Source organism: Colobus angolensis, unplaced genomic scaffold (genome assembly GCF_000951035.1).
Source record: "Colobus angolensis palliatus isolate OR3802 unplaced genomic scaffold, Cang.pa_1.0 Scaffold210, whole genome shotgun sequence".
In the NCBI taxonomy this organism is placed as follows: Eukaryota; Metazoa; Chordata; class Mammalia; order Primates; family Cercopithecidae; genus Colobus; species Colobus angolensis.
The window spans coordinates 458,128-472,918 of NW_012115267.1; the positions used below are offsets into that span (position 1 = coordinate 458,128).

The 14,791-nt window shown below is 40.4% G+C and overlaps 1 protein-coding gene across 1 annotated transcript in view; it reads right to left on the reverse strand.

Annotated features, from left to right (window-relative positions):
- The window catches only part of LOC105512396 (tyrosine-protein kinase SgK223), a 111,683-nt gene that overhangs the window by 22,572 nt on the left and 74,320 nt on the right, over positions 1 to 14,791 (reverse strand). Inside the window, exon 4 of the mRNA XM_011942838.1 lies at positions 552 to 709. Coding sequence (XP_011798228.1) covers positions 552 to 709 — 158 coding nt within the window. The remainder of the gene's footprint in view (positions 1 to 551; positions 710 to 14,791) is intronic.

The window sequence follows — 14,791 nt, forward strand, 5'->3', positions numbered from 1 at the left end:
TCCAAAAAGCAGGCTAGATGGTGGCCTAATGAAGTCTTCATGTTTAATTCAGCAAACATTATGTAAACATCTGCTGTGTCCAGTAAGTGTGTGCATGTGCGTACATGCACATGTAGATGCAAAAGAGAGAGACAGAGAGAGAGAGAGAGGGAGAGGGAGAGGGAGAGAGAGAGAGAGAGAGACAGAGAGAGAGAGAGGATGTGTAGTTTAGGACTAATCCTGAGGACAGAAGTAGAAAGCAGGCCTGTACATAGATGGCTCATTATGGCTCATTACCCAAGGAAACAGGAGCCTTTCAACCTCATCTTCCTCCCGCCATGTTGCCACATCCACACACTTATAATTTGGAGAGGGCAACATGGATGGGTTGGCTTGTGATATATTCAGTAGATAATTTACTTCAACAGCTCCCTGGAAGAGTCTACTTCATTGAGAAAGCAGGACCAAGACAGTAGTCTTTGCTCAGTCCTTCCAAATCCTGCAAGTAACCCACTACTGGTCTGGAAGGTCCAGGAGAATCTAAGCCTCTCCGTCAAGGTCAAGTTTGTTACCTCCATCGCTGCAGGTCCTGGAGTCTGAAGCCAGGCTGTCCGTGGAGCCGGTGGTGAAGCTGACGTGGACACCCCTGAAGGATGGGCTGAGGCTCTCTGCAGAGCCCTGGCTCACTTTTTCCAAATCAGAGCTGCTCTTGTTCATTTTTAAAAGGTGCCTGGAAAAGGTAGGAACAAACAATACAAATAACTCATTCGGTTTCCATTCAGAAACCAGGCTGATGGATCATGAATCTACTATGCTCTTGAAACTGGCCAATGTCAGCAAGTTTATTTAAAAAAAAAAAGGTTTTAGGGAGACAGTAGATGTTCTCTTCTGAGTTCTTATGTGCATGAATGGCAGGAGACCTCCTGAGTGTGGTTAGGAGAAGCGAGTCTATTAAATTTAAACAAGCACCAAAATTCTTACATGGAAGGAATTGCCTTCATATTCTGACCCCATCTGCCAAAACATTTGTGTCACCTATTATATCCTGTGTAAAATCTCTACGAAGAAAAATAAAGATATTATCATACACACCAATGTGTAGAGATATACAGAGATTGGGTTGTTTTTGCAAGATGCCAGGACAAATGAATTGCAAACTAGGCCTTTACAAGTAATTTCTTTGTTTACCTAGTACTCTTTTGCTAAAGCTTCAAAGGGTCTAGATTGTTTCTTGGAATTAAGGAAAACTTTAAATGTGAACCAGACTTCCAGTGACATGCTTAGATAGAACCAAGTTGACATAACCCTTATTCCAGAACAATGGAACCAACCTTTGCTTTTCTATGAAATCTTTTGTTGCATCTCTAAATAGCATCACCGACAGATCAAGGACAGAAATATCAGCTTCAAGAGAAAAACACTCGCATTGGAGAAAAACAGTTCTATTATTAGGTTGGACGTTTAGCTTATTGATTTCTCCTTCCCACTTTCCAAGGGCCACATGAATATTCATTTCTGATCTGACACTTTCATCGAGAAGGGAGACAGATCACACCAGGTCCAGCTCTTTCCCTGTTGGTGGAAACCTACATACTGATATTTCCCGATGACATTCCTGTTCCTACTACGGCAGATCCATATCTCAATATCTGCTATGGGAAATACACAATACAGTATTGATTTGACACAAGAACGGGCTTATTTAATGCACATGACCTTACAGTCAAGAATTTATTGGCTGTTCTTTGTGTTCAACATTGCCAGGCCTTGTTTTAATTTTCATCGGCACAGGAATCCCTTGTTTATTAACAGGAGGGTTTAAAGTTTGTTTGTTACCACAAAAAGTGCTCCTTAGAAAACATGTCCTTCTCCCCACTCCCAATCCTTAGAATTGCATTTTAAAAATGTGTTAAAGCTGTCAAATAAAGTGTGACAATGATGGCAACGTCACGACAGCAACGTTACAACTAATCTTCATCTTTGTATCTCAGTGTCACTGTGGGAATCTTGGAAATATCAGTTCCTTAGGAAATGCTATGGCAGTAGCTGATCTTTATCTAACCTGCTGGCAAAATAAAATCAAAGACAGTTTCATACAATATTCTTATATCCACATCAGATCCACCACTAATAGTTTTCTCCAAGGGAAGCCAGGATATGAAGTCATGCATAACAACTCCTCAGTCTAGGAGAGAAGTCAGCTCTGTGGCTATCCCACTACGTTGCTCCCTCCAAAGGGGTCTCTGGAGTTTCTTGGTCTTCAGGCCCAGAAAATCACTAAGGGAGAAACTCCAGCACCATGGCTACGGAGCTGGCACAGCTTCCCACTCCACAAACTTCATGAAATGGATGTAAACAGACAAAACTAAAAAATACATAGATATGTGTATGTACGAGCATATATATTCATACACATATGCACACACACAAACACACAAACACACACACACACTCTTATTTAAAGTAACAGCCAAGATTAAAAGAAAGAACAATTCTCAGGTGCCAGATACAGAGGGAACTCCACACATAGGCAGTACAAGGGATACTTCAATACTAAGTGTATGTTTACTATAGGTTTCAGTAGACGCTGTTTATCAGGCTAAGGATGTTTGTGTCTATTTCAAGTTTTCTAAGGTTTTGTATTTCAAAATCATTTTTGGCTATTAGGGTTTATTAAATGCCTTTTCTACATCTATGGGGAAAAAATTGTATTATGTTTCTCCTTTACTTTGTGAATGTGATGAGTTACGTTAACAGCTTTTCTTAATTAAGCCATGCTTTCACATGTTGTATGAACTTATTTTACTACACATTGCTGGATTCAGTTTTATTAATATTTAGTTTAGGATTTTTACATTTACATTCAAATAGAGGCCAGCCCATAATTTTTCTTTCTTGTCCTGTCCTTGTCCAATTTGGATATAAAGGTTAAATTAGAATTACAAAATGACGGCTGGGTGCGGTGGCTTCCTCCTGTAATCGCAGCACTTTGGGAGGCCAAGGCGGGCAGATCATTTGAGGTCAGGAGTTCAAGACCAGCCTGGTCAATAGGCCAACCCCATCTCTACTAATAACACAAAAACTTAGCCAGGCATAGTGGCGTGTGCCTGTAATCCCAGCTACTCAGGAGACTGAGGCAGTAGAATCGCTTGAACCCAGGAGGCGGAGGTTGCAGTGAGCCAAGATGGAGCCACTGCACTCCAGCCTGGGTGACAGAGTGAAACTGTGTCTTAAAAAAAAAAAAAAAAAAAGAATTATAAAATGAATTGAGTAACTTTCACTTTTTCAATTATCTCATGTAGTTTTTTTTGTTGTTGTTGTTTTTTGTTTTTTTTTGAGACGGAGTCTCGCTCTGTCGCCCAGGCTGGAGTGCAGTGGCGTGATCTCGGCTCACTGCAAGCTCCGCCTCCCGGGTTCACACCATTCTCTTGCCTCAGTCTCCCGAGTAGCTGGGATTACAGGTGCCGCCACCTTGCCCGGCTAGTTTTTTGTATTTTCAGTAGAGACGGGGTTTCACCGTGTTAGCCAGGATGGTCTCGATCTCCTGACCTCGTGATCCGCCAGCTTACGCCTCCCAAAGTGCTGGGATTACAGGCATGAGCCACCGCACTGGGCCTTATCTCACGTAATTTTTATAAGATAAGCATTATGTGTTCTCTGGAAGATTGTGAAAACTTGCCTATAAAACCATCAAGGACCAGTTGCTGTATAAGTGAGATCAGTAAAGATCTGGTTCTGATAAATCTAGGACCAACATTTTCAAGACAGAGGCCCAAGAAACAGACTGGAGGATTAACAAGTCAATTCATGGTACTTACATCAGCTATTTATGATGTAAAGAAAGAAAGAAAGTAGAGCCATATCTCATACCATATAGAAACATGAATTTTCAACAGAAAAGAAACACCCATAAAATTTTAAATTCATCAGAAAAAATAACAGAAAACTTCATGAACTTGGGGTAGGAAATAACTTTTAAAATAAGGGCTAAAAATAGCAATATAAAGAAAAAGATAAATCTGACTACTTTAAAACTTAAAACTTCTGCCTGATAACATAAAAGGCACCATTAAAAAGTGAAAAAACAAAAAACACAAAAAACAAACCTTGGAGTAGCCAACTCACATCTTTGCAACCCACATAACTAATAAAGTATTGGTATGCAGAATAGAAAAAGAGTGCCTATAAATCTAAGAAACAGACAAATGACCCCATTTTTAAAGTGGAAATGAACAGGCAACTCACAAATGAAACATGAAAGGCCACTCAACACATGAAAAGATGATTAAATTTATGAATGATCAGATTATAAATAAAACAGGATTTCATTTCATACCCATCAGATCGGACTGGCAACATCAGATTTTGTTAAAGATCTAGAGAACTAGGAACTCTCTCACACTGTTTCTGAGACTGTAGATTGGTAAGCTCCCACACGGGACGACAATGTAATGAATCTTGTGAAGTTAAATACACACATTCCTATAATCCAATCACTCCGTTTTTGGGTATATATATTCCTGAGCAATGTCACTTAAATAACTAGGAATGAATGAATGGCTAAGTCACTTGAGTGGGTCACTAGCAGTTTATTGACCAGCAGTTTATTTTAACAAAATAGAACAGAACAGAAAATATGAAAATATGTAGAAAGGATTTGTGAAACTTCATTTTGTAAAACTTTTGTTTCAGATGTGTGTGTTTGTTGGGTCATGATATTAAATATGTTTCTTACTGTTGGTCATGGTTTTTAAAAAAGGTTAAAAATTACTGCTCTAGAATATGAGTCAACAACGTCTTCCTTAAAGGGCCAGACGGTAAATATTTTAGGCTCATGAACCATAAGGACTCTGTTGCAACTACAGAACTCTGCTGTTGTAGCTGGAAAGCCACCATAGAAATTAGTGGCATGTTTTCTAATAAAGCTTTATTTACAAAAACAGATGGCTGGCATGTGGGCAATCAGTTACTGGTTGGTCTTGACCAGCCTTGTCCAGTAGAATTATAATGCAAGCCATATATGTAATTTAAAATTTTCTAGTAGCCACATTTAAAAAATATAAAATAAATGGGAAAAATAATTTTAGTAATATATTTTAACATAATGTATTCAAAATATTGTCATTTTAATCTGTAATCAGTATAACCTATATCAATTATTAATGAGATATTCCATATATTTTTTTCATTCTAAGTCTTTAAAATGTGGCATGCATTTTATATTTACATACATTGCAATTCTGACTAACCACATTTTAAACTAGTGGCTACCATACTGTGCAGTACAGAGCAAGAGAAACTCTTATAAGTGGAGAAAGGTGTTCACAATGTTACAAATAGCAAATAACCTTGTAAACTGTTAAACTGTGCTTCAACAAAAGAATGAAAACATTGTGGTATAGTCTTTTAGTGGGATGCTTTATAGCCGTCAAAAAAAATGAAATGGATTTTAGGGTAGCAATATGAAAGAATATCTTAAAATGCTGAGTATTAAAAGTAATTTACTTTTAAAAGGCTCAAGTAAAGTGTGATGCCATTTGTATACAGATTAAAAACATGTAAGGATATATACAGATTTTATAGAGCATGTAATAAAATGTAAATAGTACTCATCAACTTCAAGACAGTGATTGCTCTGGGTAGCAATGGGAGGTTGAAATGGGAATTGGATAGGGAGGGATCTTCCACAGTAGCAGTAATAGTTTATTTTTAAAAATTCTAAAGCAAATGGCAAAATGCTAATATTTGAAAAATCTTAGGGAACACCTGCAGGTCAGTTAAATTATTATCTGAACTTAATTGCATGCTTGGAATATTTGATACACTAAAAATGAAAATTTCTAGTGAGAAAGCAAATCACAGGGCCTGAATGAGGGCAGGGGGTGACTGCTCCTGTTGATCTGTTGTTGTGCCTCTGGGAGGCAAGGAATACACAAAATAACACAGTGAGATTTCTATCAGAGCCCTGAGTGGGAACAGGTAGTCTCAACGAGGGTTGGTACAGAGCACCGCTGTGGCTGCAAACAGTTGCATCATAGACCTAACTACTCTTTTAAGACTTGGGAGTTAACGCTTCTGTCTATAGTTACTATGAGGCAGAAGTCACTGCTGTCAAAACTCTCATCAAGTGAATGCAGACAAAATTAGTCTATCCCTGTAATTACAGGATAAATTATCCGCAGGGTGTGTGTGTGTGTGTGTGTGTGTGTGTGTGTGTGTGTGTGTGTGTGTGTGTTAGGGAGGAAGGGAGCCTCCCAAAGTGGACTTTGGTAAATCTTAGTTTCTAAGCCACAGGTGGAATTTTCATGGCTTTTGGGATCTAACCGCTGCTTCTTTACTGGAAAAGCTTGAGAAATCCAGGTATCCTGCCAGGTCACTAAAACCGAATGGGTGAGCAGGCATGGTGGCCCAAGCCTGTAATCCCAGCACATTAGGAGGCTGAGGTGGGAGGATCACTTGAGCCTGGAAGTTTGAGACCAGCCTAAGCAACATAGTGAGACCCTGTCTCTATAAAAAAAGAAAAAAAAAAGAAAGAAAGAAAAAGAAAATCAGAAATCAGTAGGCATTTGGAATGCTCTGTTGTAAATGGGGATATAATATGTCTTCTAATACACATGTAGGTGATCCTTTTTGCTTAATAGCAAAATCTTAAGGCTGGACACAATGGCTCACACCTGTAATCCCAGCATTTTGGGAGGCAGAGGCAGGTGGATCACTTGAGGCCAGGAGTTTGAGACCACCCCGGCCAACATGGTAAAACCCCATCTCCACTAAAAACAAACCAAAAAATTAGCTGGGCATGGTGGTGCATGTCTGTAGCCCAGCTACTCAGGAGAGTAAGGCAGGAGAATCGCTCGAATCCGGGAGGTGGAGGTTGCAGTGAGCTGAGATGGTGCCACTGCACTCCAGCCTGGGTGACAGAGTGCGACTCTGTCTCAAAAATAAAATAAAATAAAATAAAATAAAATAAAATAAAATAAAATAAAACCTTACAATGGATGACTCTTTCCTATGAACTGCATTAAAAAGCATCCGCCCTGGAAACCTGTACAATCTGTACTTTTTGAGAACTGCCACTTTAATTAGGGCATGAGCAAAACCACATCAAATTTAAAAACGAAAAGGAAGCTTACCATCAAAGCACAGACTTACAATCAAGTTGTTTTTGTGTCTTTACACTGTGTGTAAAATAGACTTCTTAAGAATCCCTGGAAAAGGCTTATTATTGCAAAGGTGACTTCTCTGAGCCCTAATGGATTGTTCTATCAGACGTGAAGCCAAATGACAATGAGTGTACTCAACATGGTATAGCAAGACTACTTCGTTTTTTTAAAGGCACTTTTCCCTCATTAATAATACTTTGATCTGTCTTTCACAAAACTGGTGCAAACCATCTGCAAAATACTTCCACGGACAAAAACCTCATACTCCAATCTTTTCTCTCTGGTTGGTGAATAACATTCTTATCAGCTACAGTGAGAGTACAGTCCCCACAGATGCCTTCACTCACGTAGTGTGATAAAAGACGTCTTGTGCTTAACCTCAAACTTCCTTTCTGCCTCCCACTGTTGATTACATACAGTCCAGGCAGGCAGGGTGAAATGTACAGGCCAGTGGCACAGCGTCCTCAGAGCCCCAGCCCTGCAGCTGCTGCCCAGTGTTTTGAGAATAGCTTTTCCCTCCATTGTCCTTAGAGAGAGAGGTCTTGCCAGAGTGGTCTCCATACTATGTTGGTGGAAAGCTGGAAAAAAAGACTCCAGCCGGAAGAGCCATCTGCTAGACTTCCTCATTTGTAGGAACAAGCCTCATCTAAAAATACCCCTGAAGCTTTCAGAATGAGAGCTTTCAGAATGCCCGCAGTCCTTAACGGACGCCGGGCCCCAGTGTGCAGCAGAGAGTGAATCTCAGACTTTCCGTGGCTGCTAGAATCCTCATATGACAGCAATATTCAAAGCGCGATTGAGGCCAGTTTTCATTCTCACTGCCCCTGACTTTTGTTCGGTTCACATACATTTGGCCGAGAGCTTTCTGCCACTGGAGCGGAACCTTTGAAAACCCACACAGTGCCAGCGTGCAGTTTCAGGCGGGCTCTCTAAATCCCAGCATGCATTCACACCACTGGCTCTTGGGATGGGTCAAATGTACTAGTAAGTTTAGCCAAAGGATCTGGAGAAGATCTAAAGGAAAGTTTTAGAGAATCAAATGAATGCTCTGAAAGCACGAACAAGTTTTTTAAAAGTCTATACACGTTTATTCAATTAAGAAGAAGAAAGGAAAAGACTGGTTTTACACTCAAACAACCAATAATTGTCTTAATCAAAGACTTGAGAACCTCTTACCATTCTAGACTCGGGCCGTGGTGCCGTCCTCATCAGTGAGGCCTCCCCGGCCTCGTGACCAGCTGGGATAGTGACTTCAGGGTCCCAAGGGGCAGCCCTTGGGTGTGAAGAGCCAGCTTCAGAGGCAGCTGGAATGCTTCTCCAGGCTGCTGTGAATTCACCAGCTCAGAGCTCTCTGTTTCCCTTCAGTTCCTCTCTGACTTTTCTATAAAATGCACTTCCTGCAAAAGCACAGGAAAACAGAGACGGCTCTGCCTCTCTGACCTGCAGCTTTCAATCTCCGATTGTCTTATTTGGCTTCATGATTCAAAGCAATTCAAATATGCTCTAGAATACATTAAGTTTCTCTCCATTTATTCTCTACTATTTAGCCACTCACTAAAGTCAAAATCATTAAGCAAATCAAGTTTTCTTGGTGGATAAGAACACCCTGTTTTTAACTTATTATATGCCTGTATTACCTGCAGTGGATCTTACTCCTTGTCTATCCTCAATACCTTTCCCAGGCTTTTCAGCATTAAGTCTACTTTGTGCCAAGTACTGTTAGGTGTTGGGGATACAATGGTTAACAGAACTGACAAGATCCCTGTGCTTGAACAAACCTACAGACCTAGAAGAGAAATATTTACCAAGCTCCTCTAGTGAGAGACCAATTAACATCTTCTTTTTAATTTTTTTTTTTTATTTTTTGAGGCAGTCTCACTCTGTCACCTGGGCTGGAGTACAGTGGCATGATCTCAGCTCACTGCAACCTCTGTCACCCAGGCTGGAATGCAGTGGCATGATCTTGGTTCACTACAACTTCTGCCTCCCAGGTTCAAGAGATTCTCATGCTTCTGCCTCCCGTGTGGCTGGGACTACAGGTGCACGCCACCACACCCGGCTAAGTTTTGTATTTTTAATAGAGATAGGGTTTCTCCATGTTGGCTAGGCTGGTCTCGAACTCCTGAGCTGAAGTAATCTACCTGCCTCAGGTTTTCAAAGTGCTGGGATTACAGGCATGAGCCACCGCGCCTGGCAATCCACATCTTCAGAGAATATTTGCAACCTTGGTAAAAGCACCCTGACTCAAAATCTTTGTAAAATACTGTTCTCATAATGATGGACGATCCTGTAAGAGTCGTACCTGGCACTCCTATAAGGATTCTCTCTAGCTTGGCCACCATGTTGGATTGACTCAGGTCCTCTGTAGTGACAGAAACACACATCTCAGATTTTCTTTGACAATCTCAATTTCAAATATTCCCCCTATAGTCTATTCATTCAATTGTATGCATTCCAACACATTCCTAGATTTCTGGTTTAGAAAACAAAGTATCACCATTTTGGTTAACATACTGCTACTTCCCCTCCTAAATCCTCTGTTCCAAGCAGGGCTCGTCTTTGTCTTTTGATTGCCTCCAAACCACCAAAGTGCTCCTTCTCTTTTAGAGAATCCTAAACGTGGCTCAGAGGAAATGTTCCGCTCTGCCTTTCAAACCATCTCCATCCTCAAGACCCAGCATCAATTTCACTTACCTACAAATTCCTCCCAAACTATTTCAGTCTTCTCTGACCCTTCTCATCCTTCTGGAACTCACACTGCACTGAGTCTGAATCACATCACTGAGCATTTGGTTATAATCCTGGTTAAATTATTCCAATTGTTTGATGTGAAATAGACTTGTAACCATCCCAAAATTATAAATGGTTTGAGGAGCTGTGTCACAGTTGAGACGTGCTGGAACACAGAGTCATTATTAAATAGTTCTTGATTAAGTTTATCTGCCTCTGTTTTGAGGCCGCGGTGACATCTGGGAGAATGTTTCCTTTAAGAAAGAATTACACTTGCCCAGCAAAACTTGCAAAAGGCAGGAACACAGAGCAACTGATAACCATCAAGAATACTGGATTCAGCAGCTGAAACTTTCTCATATCTACTTGGTTGGTGCAAAAGTAATTGTGTTTTTTGCCATTACTACAAAAACACCCGTTCTAACATATTCTGAATTTTCACAAATCTTGTAGTTTTTAAATGCTTTTTTATCCAGAAGAGAGGATGAGAAAGGCAGATAACTAAGCTGGGGAGGTTGCTATTATTATTATTATTATTATTATTTTATTTATTTATTTTTTTGAGATGGAGTCTTGCTCTGTCACCCGGGCTGGAGTGTAGTGGCGCAATCTCGGCTCCACCTCCCGGGTTCACACCATTCTCATGCCTCAGCCTCATGAGTAGCTGGTACTACAGATGCCTGTCACCACGCCCGGCTATTTTTTTGTATTTTTAGTAGAGATGGGGTTTCACCGTGTTAGCCAGGATGGTCTCTATCTCCTGACCTCGTGATCTACCTGCCTCAGCCTCCCAAAGTGCTGAGATTATAGGCGTGAGCCACCGTGCCTGGCCAGTTTCTATTATTTTTATCATTGGAGATTTTTGATGAAGATGCTAAGGGAGCTATTTTGCAAATGCCTAAACGCCACCTGAAAAAACGGATAGGGCCAATCTGCTCTGGGGGCATGTTTTCTGCCCGCTGATTTATTAGCATGCATAAAAATAGGAAATCAGTTTCATCTTTGGTCAGATGACCTCTGTGGTCCCCATGGTGCAGGCCTGTTTATTTGTATTTTCAGTTAACGCACTAGTGACTCTTCTGGAGCTCGACAAATTTTAAAGCCCTTTGTTTCAACTTCACATTCAGTAGAAACCATTTAACACAGGAATAAAGTCATAGTCACATTAAAAAACAGGAAAATACACACACACACACACACACACCACACAAACACACATACATGCACACACACACATTTGAGTTACTAGTTGGTTTCAGTCAAGGATAAAAATTCTTAAATTGGTCAGATGAAGTCTGCCCTGACTATATACAGATATACTTTAGGATGAGAGATAGAAACACTTTTTAAAGATGACCATTCAGATTTCACAAAAGCAAGTCTTTTATTTGTGACCCCAGCCTACACAGCTGTGGACTTTTCCAAAGAAGCGCTGGGCTGCCTGCTGCAGGCGTGAGGATGGCAGACGTTTAGGGGTATACAGGTGCGGAGGTTTCAGCTGAGGCTGCAGACAGGGAGATGGAGCTGCTGATGAGCAGGCAAGAGAGTGATGAAGAACTCATAGCTTGGCTCCATCACCCTTGTACAGTACACTTTCATCTCTAAAATGATCACCTAAGAACAACGTGTTCCAGCTCATGGCCTGGAAAGTCAAGGAGGAAACTCACATCTGTTCACACAAGAGGAGCAGATAGGAAGAGAAGGAGATGAAAAGAGAAAAAGTGGGAACTAAAGACAGAGTAACTGCAATCCACAAAAGGGCCTCTCCTACCAGCTGCCTTGCCTATAGGCAAGCACAGTGTCCCAGGGCCCTCAGGAGCTACTAGGAAGAACAATGATGCTAGCAGTTGAATAACTTCCTAGACGGATTTCAAAGTCACCAAGGATGGCCAATGGCGTGGTGGTTAAGAGCATGAACACTGCTACTTCACTGCCTGGGTTCGGGTCCTGACTCACTGCTTACTGGCTGTGTGTTTTGGAAAAGGCCCTTAATCTCTCTCTGTTTCAGCTTCCCATCTATAAAATGTGGATAATGATAATACATACCTCATGCAGTTACAAGAAAGATTCAATGAGTTCATATTTATAAACTGCTAAAAACAGCACCATGTATATAGAAAGTGCTGGTTAAATGGATGGATGGATGGATGGATGGATGGATGGATGGATGGATGGATGGATGAATAGATCAATGGATGGATAAACAGGCAGACAGAGGACTTCTGCAGTCTCCAGTAAACTGAGTATATTAGTTTGTTCTCATATTGCTATAAAAAATACCTGGGACCGGGTAATGTATAAAGAAAATAGGTTAATTGGCTCATGGTTCCACAGGCTGTACAGGAAGCATGATATTGGCATATGGTGGGCTTCTGGGGAGGCCTCATGAAACTTACAAACACGGCAGAAGGCAAATGGGGAGTGAGCACTTCACACGGCAAGAGTAGGAGGAAGAGAGTAAGGGAGGTGCCACACACTGTTTTGAACAACTGGATCTCATGAGAACCCTACCATGAGAACAGCACTAAAGGGGGAAATCTGCTCCCATGATCAAATCACCTCCCGCCAGACCCCACCTCCAATACTGGGGATGATAATTCAACATGAGATTTAGGTGGGGACACACATCCAAACCATACGACTGAATAATCTTTTTGCTATCGACAGAAGCAGAAATCTTCAGATAGTCTAGAGGTTCACCCTACCTTGATGTCTCTACTTTTACTACAACATTTAAAAGATCTGCAAGGAAAGATAAATAGAGTGATGCTTTGAGGACATGCATTATTCTAAAATCACAAGAAAGAGTTGATTTGTCCATTGACCAGACCTCATTTTGAATTTGTGTGTTCAAGAACTAGATAATTTATAGTATAGCTCTAGATCCAGGAGTTGACATATTCCTCAGCTAATCAGGTAGTTTAGCTCTATCACTTCCCTTTCAGTATATGAAAATCTAGAAAGAGAACAACCTATTTAATTACATCAGCCTGCCTTCCCCTTGCAAAAAAGAATCTCCCATGAGTATCCTTAGCCTCCTAGAAATTTCCTTTCTCCCTTCACACCATCTCCTCATCCCCCAGCACACACCTACCTCTGGTGTTTAGTTAAACAAAAACACTAGTGAGTTGTTACCCACTTGTGAGTCACCGCAGTTCTGGGCCTGATTGATTCCTATTGAAATCCCACCACGATCTACTGTGCTTGACCAGAATCTTTGTGTTTCTAGACTAATGGTTTTGGTGACCTTGCTTTCAGAATTCTCAGACCCCACTTTTCTTGATTTGGTGAATATTTCAAATTCACTTTGTTGACCCAGCTTCAGTGTATTTTATACTAGACTTCATTTCTACCCGCCTACCTTGGGAGGTTATTTGGACCAAAGCTCTTAGGATGAGTTACTTTGCCATTCTTCATGCTGGGGCAGACTTTTGCCCAATAAGAACCAGACACCATCACAGGTTCTCTCCACACTCCCTGATCAATTCTTCACTCTCTTATCTGTATCTCAACAGGTCCAGCTCCCAGACTCAGTTGACCTCCCCATTCTGGATATCCCCAAGCATTTTCCATCCTCATTCCCATACCAGGCAGCCCAGTGCTTCTCCAGGAAAGTCCACAACTATGCAGATTGGGGCCACAATTAATTCATACTAGCTCTCAGGGCTCCCTGGTAATGTTTGTACTTGACCCAAATCAGCTATTCCAAGCATTCGTCACTTTTATTCATCTTCTTAGTCACCATACTCACCTCTCCGGTAAGTCCTCTCTCTATCTCTCCATGACTCACAGTTTCTTTTCCTGTTAGTTCTTAAGTGCAGAGAAGTGAGATGATCATATATCTAATTAATGATTCATTTTTACATTGGTCTGCATTATTTTAGTTTTTCCCTTCATCTCTAGCCCTACTCTAATTACCCACTTTCCCAATATCTCACTTTTAGGTATACACACTACATTTGGTATACCTGTATATTTGTTGTATATCTTGAGTCTTTCTTTGAATAAAGATTTTGTACCTGCTTACAAAAAATCCATTTTAGCTTTAAGGGCATACATAAGCTGAAGGTGAAGGGATGGAAGAAGATATTCCATGCAAATAATAACCAAAAGAGAGCAGAGGTGGCAATATTTATATGAGATAAAATAGATTCCAAGTCAAAAATAGACTCCAAGTTACAAGAGACAAAGAAGGGGATCATTTAATAATAAAGGGGGTAATTTATCAAGAGGACATAACACTTGTAAATACATATTTACAAACATTATAGTATCTAAATATAAAAGGCAAATATTAATGAACATAAAAGAAGAAATAGATAGCAATATAATTATAGTAGGAGACTTCAACACCTCATTTTCAACAATGTGATAAATCAACCAGACAGAAAATTAATAAAGAAATACTGAACTGGAATTAAACTTTAGACCAAATGGAACTAAAAGGCATATATCGAACTTTGCATATAACAGCAGCATTCTTCTCTAACACACAGGGAACATTTTCTAGGATAGACCATATGTTGGGCCATAAAACAAGTCTTATCAAATTCAGGAAAATTGAAATCATATCTAGTATTGTTTCCAACCACAACAGTGTGAAATTAGAACACAATAACATGAGGAATTTTGCAAAATTCACAGATATGTGAGAATTAAACAACATGTTCTCACAACAATCAGTAAAGAAAAAAATCACAGAAATTAAAAAATCATCTTGAGAAAAATTACAATAGAAACACAATATATCAAAATGTATAAGATGCAGAAAAAGTAGTTCTAAGAGGAAATTTTATAGCAATAAATGCCTTTGTTAAAAAAGAGAGAAAAGGCCGGGCACGGTGGCTCACGCCTGTAATCCCAGCACTTTGGGAGGCTGAGGCGGGCGGATCACGAGGTCAGAAGATTGAGACCATCCT